The 13,559-nt window shown below is 41.6% G+C and overlaps 1 protein-coding gene across 12 annotated transcripts in view; it reads left to right on the forward strand.

Moving 5' to 3' along the window:
• Positions 1–13,559, forward strand: part of MACROD2 (MACRO domain containing 2) — an 847,154-nt gene that overhangs the window by 549,601 nt on the left and 283,994 nt on the right. For all 12 annotated transcript variants that reach the window (XM_021389946.1, XM_021389947.1, XM_021389948.1 and 9 more), the window contains exon 7: positions 8,104–8,134. In XM_021389946.1, the coding sequence (XP_021245621.1) occupies positions 8,104–8,134 (31 nt within the window). The remainder of the gene's footprint in view (positions 1–8,103; positions 8,135–13,559) is intronic.

Below are 13,559 nucleotides of genomic sequence, written 5' to 3' on the forward strand. Positions count from 1 at the left end.
CTGCGCTCCCCAGTAAAAGAGGCCTGGGCAGACTGGAATAGCTCCAGTGAAGGACCACAAAGATGTTTAAGGGATTTCATCTTATTTCCCATGAGTTGGGGCGGGTTAGAATTGGGACTGTTCAGCCTGGAGATGGCTCAGGAGGGAGATGCTATCAATGCATAGATACCTAAGGATGGGAGAAAAGATGATGAGCCAGACTCTTTTCATTGGTGTCCGATGAACAGACAAGAGGCAATGGACATAAACTAAAATACAGGAAATTCTATTTAAATATAAGAAATTAGTTTTCTTATTTTGAGGTGCGCCTGACTCCAGTACAGGTTGCCTAAACAGGCTGTGAATTCTCTGTCCTTGGAGATGCTCCAGCTCAGCTGGTTACAGCTCTGAACAGCCTGCTCTATGCAGGAGGCTTGGACCAGACAATCCCAGAAGTGCTTTCCAACCTCAACTGTTCTGTATGGTTCAAAAAATGCCTGCCACAATGTGATTCTCTAGTTCCCCTATATGTTTTTTCTTCTTGATGCAGATGTGCAAATAGCTTAAAATAAAAAAAATAACCCTCACCCTATAACTGAGTTTATACTTAAGAAAATCAAATAAATTATTTGACCAGTTAACAGTCTAGATCTTTACCCAGGCACTTAATTTTTATTTTTAGCTACTGAAAAATAATGAATTTCAAATTATTCAGATAAAAAATCGGTGAGATTCCTTAAGTAGCGCATATCCTTAAATAGATTCCCTTCTGTTTCAGTAACTGTAATGCTCAGCAGTTTTGCATAGTTCACTGAAGCAACTGCTTTCAGTGACTTAAAAAATCTATTTTAATAGCGTTTTCATACCAAGTTAGAATACGCAGCTGCTAAAAGTAATCTGTAAATTTTCGTAGTGGCTCCTCGATATTTTTCTTCGACTGTAGTTCTTTGAGCAGCACCTTTGAGCTCTCAGTGTCCTTCAAGGACGTTCCCTGTGTGAATGAGGGAGCCCGTACGAATGCGCAGTGGTTTGTGTGTGATCTGCCATACTCAAAAGAACATTTCCATTTTTAAGGCAATGATTACTTTTGTGTTCTGTAAAGACAGATTAATAAACATGCTAATAGGGTCTATAATGAAAACTGAGTTTAAACGCTCTCGTATTCACTTCATCCACTTAATTTTTTTCTCTTCATTTTCAGTATAGGAAATTGCATTACAGTTTTTGTTAATAGGCCTTCTCTGAATTATAGTGATTTGCAAAATATGTTGTTCGCTAAATTAGAGTTCAGAATTAATGACTGGAGATTAAGACTAGGAAATAACATGAGTTTTTATTTTTCTTCCAAATGGTAACGTAAGGATTTTTAAAAGGTGACAGGATGGTATTATAGATCGTGGTTTATGAAATGGTCTAGTTTTCAAATTTAATCTTTCTAGTAAAACTAGTGGAAACCTGACTCTCAACGTTTGATGTTACTGCTGTCATAAATGTGTGTATTTATCCTGTGAATATTTTTGCGGCTTAAGAGGTGCAGTAGACCTTGAAGTTTCTAGGTTTAGGTGCTTTTTGGAGTTAGGTGTTTTTATCGAGCGTGGAATTTTGAAAAACGTGTAAGGCACTCATTTTCATAGGAGCTTTGGCTGACCAGTGGGAGTAGAAGCGTAGTTGATGCTGGAGTTAGCTGATACACCCTGGAAAATGATGCCATAGGTGGGTTCAGGGTGTTTGGACTTGCAGAAGTGAAGTAGGGGCCGACTTGACGTGCTCGCAGCCAGGGGAAAGGAACGGTAAGTTCGTGGTTCTCCTGGAGTTAGACCACATTGCTTGATGCTAGCCCAGGGGTGGCTAGCTTGGTGTGCTTACATCCCTTTAGTTGTCTTGGGCTCTGTGCGTCATTCTGTTGAACTGTGGGTGTAGATGATGCTGTTTGTGATTGCATACCGCAGGTCAGCACCTGCACAGCGGAGCTGTTGACACTGAGGTATGGACATTGCAGTTTGGGTTTCTTTGTCCTCTTCGGGGCCCTCAAGAAGTCCAGGTGTGGCAGGGATGTATTCTGAGCCCTTGTGAAAGGGAGACCAGGCGAGGTCAAGCCTTCCTTATTCATCAGTTTCTAACCAAAACAAGGAGCTGTAAGCATTTTACCAGAAAGCCAAGCCGAGGACGCAAGCCAGAGTCAGTGTCTCTGCTATTTAATGAAAAAGAGTTGTGGGAGGAGTGGTGGGTGTTAATGTGGAGCTGGAATGCTGTGAGAGTGGGCTGCAGCAGGTAGTTGGTGCCCATCTGAGCCCAGTGGTATCTGTGCATACCAGCTGTCCAATGTATGCTGCCAGAGTGGGCACGAATGAGCCTGAAGAGTGTCCAGCTTTCGATCCCTCTGCTTGTACATTCAAAATAATAATTGAAATGGGTTTGGAGCACTGATGGTGGTTAAATGTCACTTGCTGCCACTGAAGGAATGGAAAGGTCTTCTCTAAGTTCATCCAGGACCGTGCTCTTCTGCAATTTCATAGCCTAGCTCCGCAACTGCAATTCATCTCGAAATGTCAGCAATACTTATGGGGGATGAGAACTACAGAATGCACGTTGACAGCCAAAGAAAGGGAAGCGAAGAGCAGCCTCGAGTCCAGCCACACAGTTTTTCCCTCATCTTTGTTTTTCCTGACTGAAGTTCTGCATGTTCCCTGCCTTCGTAGCACCCCAACTGCATGCTCTGAATAATAAATGTACAACGCTGTCTTCTCTCCTATGCCTCTGCACCACCTACTAGATTTGAATCATAAAATCTTGTTGTGAATATAAATGATTCATTACCCAAACAATTGATATTTAAATTAGTTTACTTTGTGGTTTAGTTGATACTTAGCTGTCATGGTACTGTGCCATAATCCACGTACTCTGTAATGCTATGATACATATGCAACAGCTTTTCGGCGTTGCGGGATATTCATAGCATACTTTCTATACTTTTTTTTTCCTGGCAGAAAGCATAGGATTTAGGCAGTAAAACCTTGTTTTTCAGGTGCACGGGAAGAGTCATAGAGGTAGGTAGGTGACAAGGAAACAAGAACATTATTAACCCATGCTGTTCTAAGAAGTTATTACAAATAATGTATTTACTTAGAGTGAACTTTTTGAAAATACACATGGGAACTTAAGATGTGAAAAGGTCCCATATTACCAGTATAAATCTATCCAGAAGAGATTGCTGTAGCATAAGCAGCTTTGCCTTGCAATCTTCTGCTTTTCCTCTGCAGTTCCTCTTGCACTCACCCCAGTGAATTGCAGCAGAGCAGCGCCAGCAGAGCTCCTCTTAAACAAGCAATTTCCTCTCTGCCCGCTCTCCCTCCACTTCAGCTCATGAGGCAATCACCAACTGCTCAGCAAACTATCTAGCAAAGGTTCTCACCATGCTCCTTTTAAGACAAGAATGTGCTTCTACGCAGGGGAGTTCATCTTACTGTAATATTTTGGTGTAAATGAAGGAAGCTGAAAAACAAAAACTTGGGTCCAACTTGAAAAGAAAATAGGCAACAGAGGCTCATATAACAGAGCACAGGTTGGCTGGATTTTGGGTCAGGTGCCCTGGGGGACAGGAGAGGGGCATTCTTCTGTACTGAAGCCATGATTTGGATTTGTTTCAGACATAGCAAGGCACTTTGGCACTTAGTTTTTTGGAGCTTTGGGTCTCTTTAGTATCGGATGTTTGTGGTTCTGCAATTTCTTAATGCTGCTAAGACTCTGTAGGGACAATATTTCAAAGTGGAAGACAAGCTTAATTATTATTGGTCTATGAAATGCAGGCAAAGAGTGCTGCGCATGATTTTCTTGGCCACCATGGAGAATACAGTTGTACTGGTGCAGTGCTCAAAGCCAAAGCCCAGGGCATCTTCCTTCTTGCTGGCAAAAAAGAGGAAGAGGGTTAGAAAGAGAGGCTCTGACTGGGTGACTCCTGGTAGCGTCATGGAGATAAAGGCAGACAGTTCAGGAGAATGGAAGGCTTTGCCAGGCTCTGGAGGAAGATGGGAGGGGAAGAGAGGTAACCCAGCATGAGCTAATGCACAAAGGCATCATCTGAATCGAACAAAGGCTGGCTGACACCTCACATTATGGGAGAGAACAGGAAGATAGAGCTTATGGAGATCGCTAAGGAGCAAGCGGCTTGCTGAGTACATCATTGCCTGGTGTCAGCTAGCTGTACCTCCTGCAAAATGCTGTAAGCACAGGTCCCAGAGTGCTCAGGATGCATACAGCAAATCTGTTGCATGGACATTCCCCTTTTGCTCCTCCAGGCCAACTGGCTAAGAATGGCAGTCTTCATTAAGTCCCCAAGCTCAGGTGTAAAGTTTTCTGCAGTGGTTCTAAGCTGTAACTAGCATGGAGACTGGCCAAGAGAAAAGTCAAACCAAGTATAGAGCATAAGGACAACTGGTTTACATGAGAGGGAATACTTATTGCCTTGAACTTGCTGGAAAAGCTAGCGGTGGTGTTCTGTGTAACACATTCAAACCAGAGCCATTAAGAACTTCTGATTTCACAGAACAGTTGTGTATTTATAGTTTCTACTTGCAATTCTGGTAAAAACAAGGACTTCTTAAAAAGCTCCTGAATTCTTTGTGAGTATTCAGTAGTGAACGCTGCATAAAGGAACAACTCTCAAACATGAATGTTAGTCCACTTAATGAGGTGATGCACTGAAATCAGAGAAAGCTCGGTTCGTCTTTGATATTACTTTTGTCTGCTTTGTGCTGGAAGAAAAGTATTTGTTGTATGGGGCTCAGTCATGGCAGAAATGACACCGAGGTGCCCAAGCAGAATGCTGAGCACTTAATTTAAAGAAAGCCCTTGCTCTGTGGAAGCAATTATTAGGGCTGCAGTAGGAGGCAGCTGCTCATGTAGGCCTAGCGATTGTATACATCTAATGTGTAACAGTTAATGCATTGTGGCTCAGTGTGAGCTAGAACCCCCTGTTGTAGACGAGCCTTTAAGTATTTAATAGCCAGGTCCCCCTTACTGAAACGTCTGAGTCTAACTTGGCCTCTGCCTGGTAACTATTGTAAATTTCCGTCGTGAACCTGCATTATGCTTCAGCCTAATTAGCACTGCTAGCTGTAGCCTTAGTAAAGAAACATTAAATTAGAACGTACCAGGGGCTGAGCACCCACATCCTCTCCTGCAGGAATTAAATCAATTTCAGTCTTGCAGAATTCACGCAGCTGATTTAATTTAGTCTGTTTCTCTAGACGATGGCAGTAGTGGAGTAGGAAGCCCTTGCCGTTACTGCTTGTGTTTGCTCCAGAGCTGTATCCGAATTGAGTGCTATCAGGGTAGCACTGCTTATTAGCCCCCAAGTAAGGCAAACACACTACTTCAGTAGCAACAAAATTAAAGGTTAGTCAGTAAATAGCAGTTACCGGCAACAAATTAAGATGAGAAACGTTTTATTGCAGTAATAGGAATGAACGTTTCCTACTGTGAAATTGGATTTTTTTATTGAAATCAAATATATAATTAAGATATTATGCACAGAAAAGGTTAGAAACCTTAACATCTTTTGTCCATAAGCCAAATATTGTAGTATGTTGATATCCATGCTGTGAATTCCCCATTACTGCTCTGCCAGTAATCTCAACCTGGCATCTAGACTAAATTGTCTCCCTAGGAGCCAAGAGGAAACATAGTTGATATGAGATCTCAGGCATGGGCCTTTCTTGAATGAATAAAAGCGCTGTCATGTTTTATGAAATTACACCTGCTGGTTATATGCGGTGATCATCTCTGAATGAGGGAGAGGGCAGAGTTCACCTAAGTTATGGGGGAGACTGGTATTGCAAGGAGCTTGATGGGATTTTACACATCTTGCAGCTTCACTCAAATATGTTTCAAGTAGGCGATAGGAACTGAAAGCGAGGTAATGATTATGGTGTGTCTACGCAGTAATTTTTAAAATAGATATTAAGAAGCACACAGCACAAATTGCTAGCTAAAGCTTGCTAAACAGCCTCCGAGCAGTATATTCTATGAATGAAGACGGAGAAATGTGATAAGCGTCTGTCATGCAATGCCAAAAATGCAGCTGTGTAGTCTCCTCTTCTCTGAGCAAAGCTGAAAAAGAAGCCGGGTCAGCGGCATGCTGCAGGATTCCTTTTAGATGTTTGGCTCCCGGGGCCCTGATAAACACAACAGCTAGGCAGGGGTTGGACCTGATGCCCTCTCGAGGCCCCATCCAGCCTCAGCCATTCTGTGAAGTCCAGACAGCGTGTGCTGAGCCCAATGGCCGGTCTGGCACAGCCCTTCAAGATGGTCATCAGGGCTTCAAGCCATCTCACTTGAATGCCATACCAGCCACCTGCCCTTTGCCTTTCACAGGCCCTAACTCTTCAGTGACACAGCGGGAGATGGTGCGTGATGCTCTTTCTGGTGCTGGGGGTTGCAGAGTCTCTCCTTCCTCAGCCTGTGGCCCCCGGCATGGTGATGTTGCATTGGTGGTGCTGCGTCCCGTGGGTTCCCTGTGCAGTGCAGCCCGAGAAGCTGCAGGTTGGTGGGGCTTCGTTGGTTCTGGAGGATCGTTTCCCCGTGTCCAGTTAGTTACAGGGCCAGCAGGAGCAGAAACCTGAATCCTCCCTTTCTCATTCCCTGTGGCTGCCAGGAGTATCTAAAGCAGGTGCATTACTTTAGTTGTAGAAGAATAATGAGAGCAAAACCCTTGTTTGTAGCAATTGTCTCTTAACGTTTGAAAGCTCAGTGCTGGTGAGTTTTAAAACTCGTTGCTAAACTGGACAAAATCACCCTTTGTGCCTCTCCTTTATTGCTGGAGTGTCTGTTGTCACCTCAGCCTGAGCTCTGTAGCCATATGCATTTTTTTCCCCTCCATTCCTCATTTCCTTAAAGAGCTGATTCACTGTGATTTATTGGGTACAAACTACAAAGCTAAGTATTTTTCAGGATGTAAGTTGTAGTGGTTGTGAGAAGGAATGAGACTATAATTCTCCCCCTCTTTATTTTACTTAAGTATTTTCAGAGGGGAGGGCAGGCTGTATTCTTTCCATTAGACCTCTCCTTTCTTAATCACCGTTCCCTAATTAATTCCCTGGTTAAATATAAAGAAAGCATTAACTTTGAATAATGTTTTCCTGAGTCATTAAGTAAAGAAGAATTCCTTTCTTTTGTAAGATGACTCATCGCCGGGGGATCTGGAGCCAGCCCCAGGGTGGATATTTGAGCCTCCTGTCCCAGGTGCTCTCCTACCTACACAGTCAGTCCGAGGTGGGAGGCAAAGGTGGTATCACATGTCACCGACCCACAAAGAATGTCATCCCTGCATGAAACCGTGCCCCTAGTACAATGTTGGTTTCTTCTGATGGAAAGCTGAGTCCTACTTGCAGGAGTGAAAATCTCCAGACAAAGCTCACACATAATAAATGTAAATTGCTGTTCTTGCTAGTACAATGTGCTGCTTGATGTGTTTTCTTCGGTGTCCAATCTGACTCCCAAATGTACCCTTTCTTTTCTCCTGTCACCTTCTCCCTTCTTTCCCTGCACCAATTTGCACACCTGACTCGTACCAGTGCAGCTGTGTGTTGGGTCCCATCCTAAACCTCATCATCCCGAACCTCGTGGCTGAAAAATAAACAAACAAGGTTAAAAAGGAAAGGCTCTGAGGCAAAACGAGAGGCTGTGGTGAACTAAATCACGGCCAAGAGGCAGGGGCAGGGTTTGAGCTGGTCAAGCTGATTTTACCACTGAAGAAACATCGTCTAACTCTCTCCAAAGATTACGGCGTTCTTCTACTGCACTAGCTCGTGGCATTAATTTTCAGCTCGTAGCGATAATTTTTAGCTCAAAAGGGAGTTTTAATAATGTTTCTTGGTCTAAATGTTGCTGATCGCTTGAGATGAGAAAAAGAATGTGCCTTTATTAACATGGCAGCAAGGAAAACATATGGAATATGTTTCGTGTAATGACATAAAAATGCCTGTGGATTGAATGTCGTAACAGTGAAGGCTCCAATATGTAATCACTGGGCGTTGAAAAACAAGCACTTAAAAATACCCTTGGTTTTGATAAAAAGTTCAGAAAACAGAAATCCCACTGATGTTCGTTCTTTCATTTGTTTTACAGGCATTCCCCTGCATTTCGACGGGAATTTATGGTAAGTAAGACCTTAGATGTCACTTATTGCTTACTCATTTTTTTGCCATTATGAGTATTTTAACCAGGGATATTTCATATCGGATGTCTCCTCAGCCAGTTGGAATTGAAAATCTTTTTGTACTGTGTTAAATAACAGAGACCCAAAGCCTTTGACTGTGGCTGAGTGCTAGCGTGCTGATAAATGGATGCTATCATGCAGCCCTCAGCAGCCTGCCAGCCGGGACCCATGGCTGTGATTACACTCCTGTGGCTCTGGTGGCTCTTAAACACATTGCTTGTGGCTTCCGCAGGGAAAACTAGAGTTTTGACACAATTTTCCATCCAGAAGGCAAGTAAGCAAGGCTCCCCAATGTCCAAAGCTGGGAAAAAGTACATTTTCCTCAAGCAAACTTGCTAGAATAATGTGAAATTGTCTTTGCTCCCTTGAGTTGTGCTTCCACATGTTTAGCTTAATAATTTGCATCCAAATTAATACTGCCTGAAGATACGAAGGGAAAGGGTTGTTTAAAAAGTTAATCACTTGCTTGGTTGTAATTTTAAGGCAATCCACCACTTGAATTCAGCGCTTTTGATTGGCATTTTGGAAGAAATGGGCATGATATTTGAAGGAGGAAAAAAAAAACCAACCACTGTTCCATATTTGGAGAAAAATCTGGAGAAGTCTGTGAGAGGATGTGCAAATTTACCAGGGGACAAAAGTATTTTGCCATGTAACAATAATGTAGGCTGATTTTCCTTTCATTTAGCTTCAGTAAGTGCATACAAATGATAATACGTTGCATTACTTGTAATAATTTGTTGATTTTAGAGGGAAAAAAAGAACTACTACTCAGTGATTAAAAAAAGAAAGACATTCATCGTGGACCACCATAGTAGGATAGAGCTGGAATGTGAAAATAACATCTAGTTTTAACTTTTATCTAGATTAATTTCAGCTTTGACTAACCAGAGATTGCAGATGTGGGGAAGTTACTTTTAAAAAATGCCAGGTATATTTATGGTTGTTTTTCCAAGAAAAATCTAGAAAAGCTGTTATTTTATATAGGTTGTTTGATGACTGTAAATCTGAATTAAGCTTCAGAGGGCGTAATCTAAATTACTTTGGGTGCTGTGTCTTGTTCCACTGAACTGCACTTTCTCTACTGCAGAAGAACATGTAGATGCCTTCCCTGCAAACACCAAAGGTCACTGGTTGTGACTTCATAAACAGCTTGGCCTTATTCTGTGCTCCAGGCCCACCTCTTGAACTTTAGGGGAGAGTCTATGCTTTAGTTGTTGGCTTTGATGTCAAACTTTGATCTTTAAGTAGCCACACAGAAGCATTTCTGTGATTTCACAAAAACAAGCAAGATATGGTGTAAGTATAAGGAAGTTACAAGTAGATTGAAATGTAGATAGTTTATTTTATAATTAGTTTAGGCTTAGTTAATAGAAGAGGTTTCAGCAGGTGAGGATTATAGTTACCTGAAGTTGGAAAGGATCTCTGATAGGAATGTTGATTTTACTTTCTGGAAGTGGTGGATACTTCTCTTGGTTAGCATTGATTTTGAACTGGTACGCTGAAACATTATATAGCATGGTAGATGCTCTTTGAGGAATTGTTTGCTGTATTCACTTTTGTTGAAGAATTGAGACGTATTTCTTCTAAAGTATTCAGGATTACTGTTACTGATTCTGTGTTTAGCTGGGTTTTTGGTTTAAAATATCTCTAATTTGATTTTACTGTTTACATTTCAATAAATATTTTCTGTTCCTCGCTGAAAAAATTACATAGCTGAGCGGGGAGGAGGAAGAACCTTCTTTGCATGTTCCCAGATATGCTGGGTGCCAGTGCAATAATGGAACGGGCAACCCTGTGTCAGGCTTCAGGTGTCAGTATTTTCAAGAATGTTTGACTACAGATGCAGTGCTGAAACTATGCTGCATGTTGTGCTTGAGGTGCAAGGTACACCCCAACCCCACAAAGGAATGCTTTCATCTTTCTGGTTTTGTTGGTATTTCTCCCTCTGTACGTGTGCATTCATTTACATAATTTCAGCATTTAGGCAGGCAAGTGAATCAGCTTCGTTCCTGGTGGTCTCGCTGATTAGTAATGCTTCATGTATTGTCCACTTAATGCCAGACTACCCCAATAAAATGCTAGTGAAGGAGCACAGCTCTCATTTCTCACCTCAGTTCCATAGCAACAGTTGCTATCCATTCAGAAACCCTTGGCTGATAAGTTTCACCTCCACGTGGAAGGGGGCAAATTTGCAAGAGATCAACTAAATGGATCCATTTTAAGAACTGGATTGCATCTTCCTCCAAACCCTTGTAAATGCCTAGATTGCTTGTCTTCTGTTATTATTAGAAGAAAATAGTCACACTTCTCTGAAGAGCAGTCCTTTCCTGTTTGCATCACCGTAGAGCAACTCCTCTCATAAAAAGGAAACCAAGGAAAAGAAAGCACGCCTTGTTGAGAGGTTTTGGCAGAGGGCAGTCAGCTTTCTATGAAGGCTGTTGGGTGGAGGAGAGGGCTGCCTTTCTTCCCCAAACACTTCCCTACTGCTCCATATCCACCCGTAGCACCCTGGATGTTCCAGCTTGAATGAGTTAGAGCCTCGGGAAGGATGTTTGCCACAGGGCACCATGCCAGGAGTCACAACTTTGTTTTCGGTGCGCTCCTAAAGAGCTCTGGCTTAAGTTTCACTCATGAGAGATTCTTGTTTCAAAAATCTGATAGTTTCAAATGGGGGGTTTAAATTTAAAAAAAAAAAATAAAAATGGTTGTGAGGACGGCAAAACAAGTACAGGTCTACCCAAAGACACTTTGGAAGAAAAAAAGTGTTATCTTCTCCTAAGAGACCCCTGTCAGCTCTAATATGCTTCTAAACTGATAATCAGTCTAAGAAAGCAAAGGTTATGAAGACTCATGTCCCCGTGGATCCCTGGGTTACTCTGTTCTGTAGCAATAAGTGTTTTCCTTTACAACAAGAGCGTGACGTTTCATAAATAAAGCTGCTCCTGGAGCACAGAGGACTTGCTACCCCAGTACCTGGCAGTCCCTGGCAATCTAGCAACTGGCAGATCCACTCTGTGACCCTCAATGTTATCATTTTATTGAGTGTTCAATAACACTGAAACCTGAGGGAGAACAATATTAGCATTATCTCAGCTTTCTGAAGGCCAACTTCATTTTTAGGGATACTCTTATGTTTTGGCTTTTCTCTTTTCCAAAGAAATAGTGCTGTTTAAAAAAAAAAAAAAAAGTGATAAAATCCACAGACAAATTTATAGGATAAAAGGAATGTAAAGGGTAAAAAGAGTTATTTTAAGACTGTCTAATTTTCAGCATATGCAGTGATAACTATTAACACATCCACTTTCCCCATCTTTACCACCTTAATAATGTCTGAGGTATTGCCAGAAAAAAACAAGTGACTTCCTTGTGTAGTTTGTATGGAAGAGCACCTCATTATCATGTCTTTAAGAAGTTATCCGCAGGTTATGGTATTTGCAGCCTGCAAAGTGAACAGGGATGTCTGGTACGGTGCTACGAATCTTATGAGCTGCAAAATTAAAACAAGGCGTTGCAGATGGTTATGAGAATACAGGAATTTTCATGCTTTGTCACGTGCTCTGTTGAGAGATCATTGTGGGTTGGACTACATATGGAAGGACTTGGGGATGTTATGGTCGATGCACATCTATTTGTTACCTTCATACTGTTATTTTACAGTAATGCAGGGCTTGGCTTCTGTTCCTAGATACTTATGTTGGCAACGTAAACTGCTCGCTGGCAACTTAAGCAAGTATTTAAATGTTATTTTAAACTCAGGGGAGGAAAAAATGGAAAGAGGGGAAAAGACAGTATTGAGAAATCTGTAGCTGTATCTCTTTGTCTCTGCATCAGTGTAGTTGTATATTCTATCTCGACTTTCATGAAAATATCATCCATCTTTTTCGAGAAAAAAAGATAATGGCAGCTTCTGGGTTTTGTTGTGAATGCATATTTGCTTTTTTTTATATTATTCATAATAAAGAGGGAAAGAGAAATAAACCAAAAGCCATGGAAGTGCAGACTGGGTCTGCAGTGATTACGACAGTGGAAATGCTCAGGTTCACCGCAATTTAAACACATTTATTACATTGGAGTAAGACTTATTTCTTTTAGAATTGGGCCACTTGTGCTTACTTGTAGCTTTTGGCCTGACCATGGCAAAACATTGCAAGGATTAATTTATTATGTGTTGCTACAGGAGAGCCTGAAAAGCAGGCTTAGAAAGCAAAGATTAAAAAAAAGCAGGGGAGAGTGAAATAATGTGTGCAGTGTGCGTGTGGAATAGGTGCATATAATAGAGCCTCAAGGTGGGATGTAGGGAGGTATCACATGTCCTCTGCTCTGCCTTGTCTTCATGCAGGGAGGTAGGCCCCTGGTGTAGTGCCAGCTTGTCACACAGCTGTCCTGACCTCGGTACTTCCTCCTCAGTACCCAAAGAGGCAGAGTCATCCTGCCCGTCCACGCAGGACTGGGAGCACATCCATCAGCTCTTCTCTCCGTGAGCTGCTCCAAGATAAAGCATTACCAGCCGGTGTGCCACAGAAGGATTAGAAAAGCCCTCTGAAAATCTGAGTCGGGAGACAAAACCAAACATTTCCAAAGGCAGAACAAATTCCTTACACAGGGCTAAAGGTTGAGGCAATCTATTTCCATCTTTCCCATCTGTTTCTCCTCATTTTCTGCTGGCATTTTGTTCCTAAGATATGTGTTTCTTTAATGAGCAATTCTAATAAGGTTTGCACTGTCATCTTTCCAAAGAAGTAGTTACCTTCAAATTTTTCAGAGCCCCTATGCACAAACATATATATGTAACTGTAAAGCGAACTATGTTTATCTCTAGTCTGGTGCTTGGAGTCCTTGAAACCCAATTGCGTCATCCATGGTCATTAGCACATGAGTGCCGTGATGTCAAAGTGATGACATAAGAAATTGGATACTATTGTATAAGCTCTCTGGGGGAAAAAATCTAGTAGGCTGTGTAAGAAAGCTTCCCATTAAGATGATTCTCTCCTATTATTAAGCCATTTTTTAAACCTAATCAGCAGCTCCTCATCCCTCAACCCAAACTATATCAACTGTTTGACACTACTGTGTGGCTTTAACAGTCATTTTCTGTAACTCATTGGGAAGTTAATTGCATTTTGTTATTTACTCCATAATTTGTGTAATGTAATATTTTAGTGAAAATGGAGATGTACGATAACTCATTCTGTGTTGCTTCTTTTGGGACTGATCGCCAGTTAAATGAGACTATTATTAAAATTAATAATAGTAGCAGCAATGAAATGACTATTATAATATTCAAGTAATCCTAGAAATCTAATTACTGCTTGTATAAAAATTTGTTGCATGCATTATTTAACAATGTTCTTATTTCAGGCAG

Source organism: Numida meleagris, chromosome 3, assembly GCF_002078875.1.
Source record: "Numida meleagris isolate 19003 breed g44 Domestic line chromosome 3, NumMel1.0, whole genome shotgun sequence".
Taxonomy (NCBI): Eukaryota; Metazoa; Chordata; class Aves; order Galliformes; family Numididae; genus Numida; species Numida meleagris.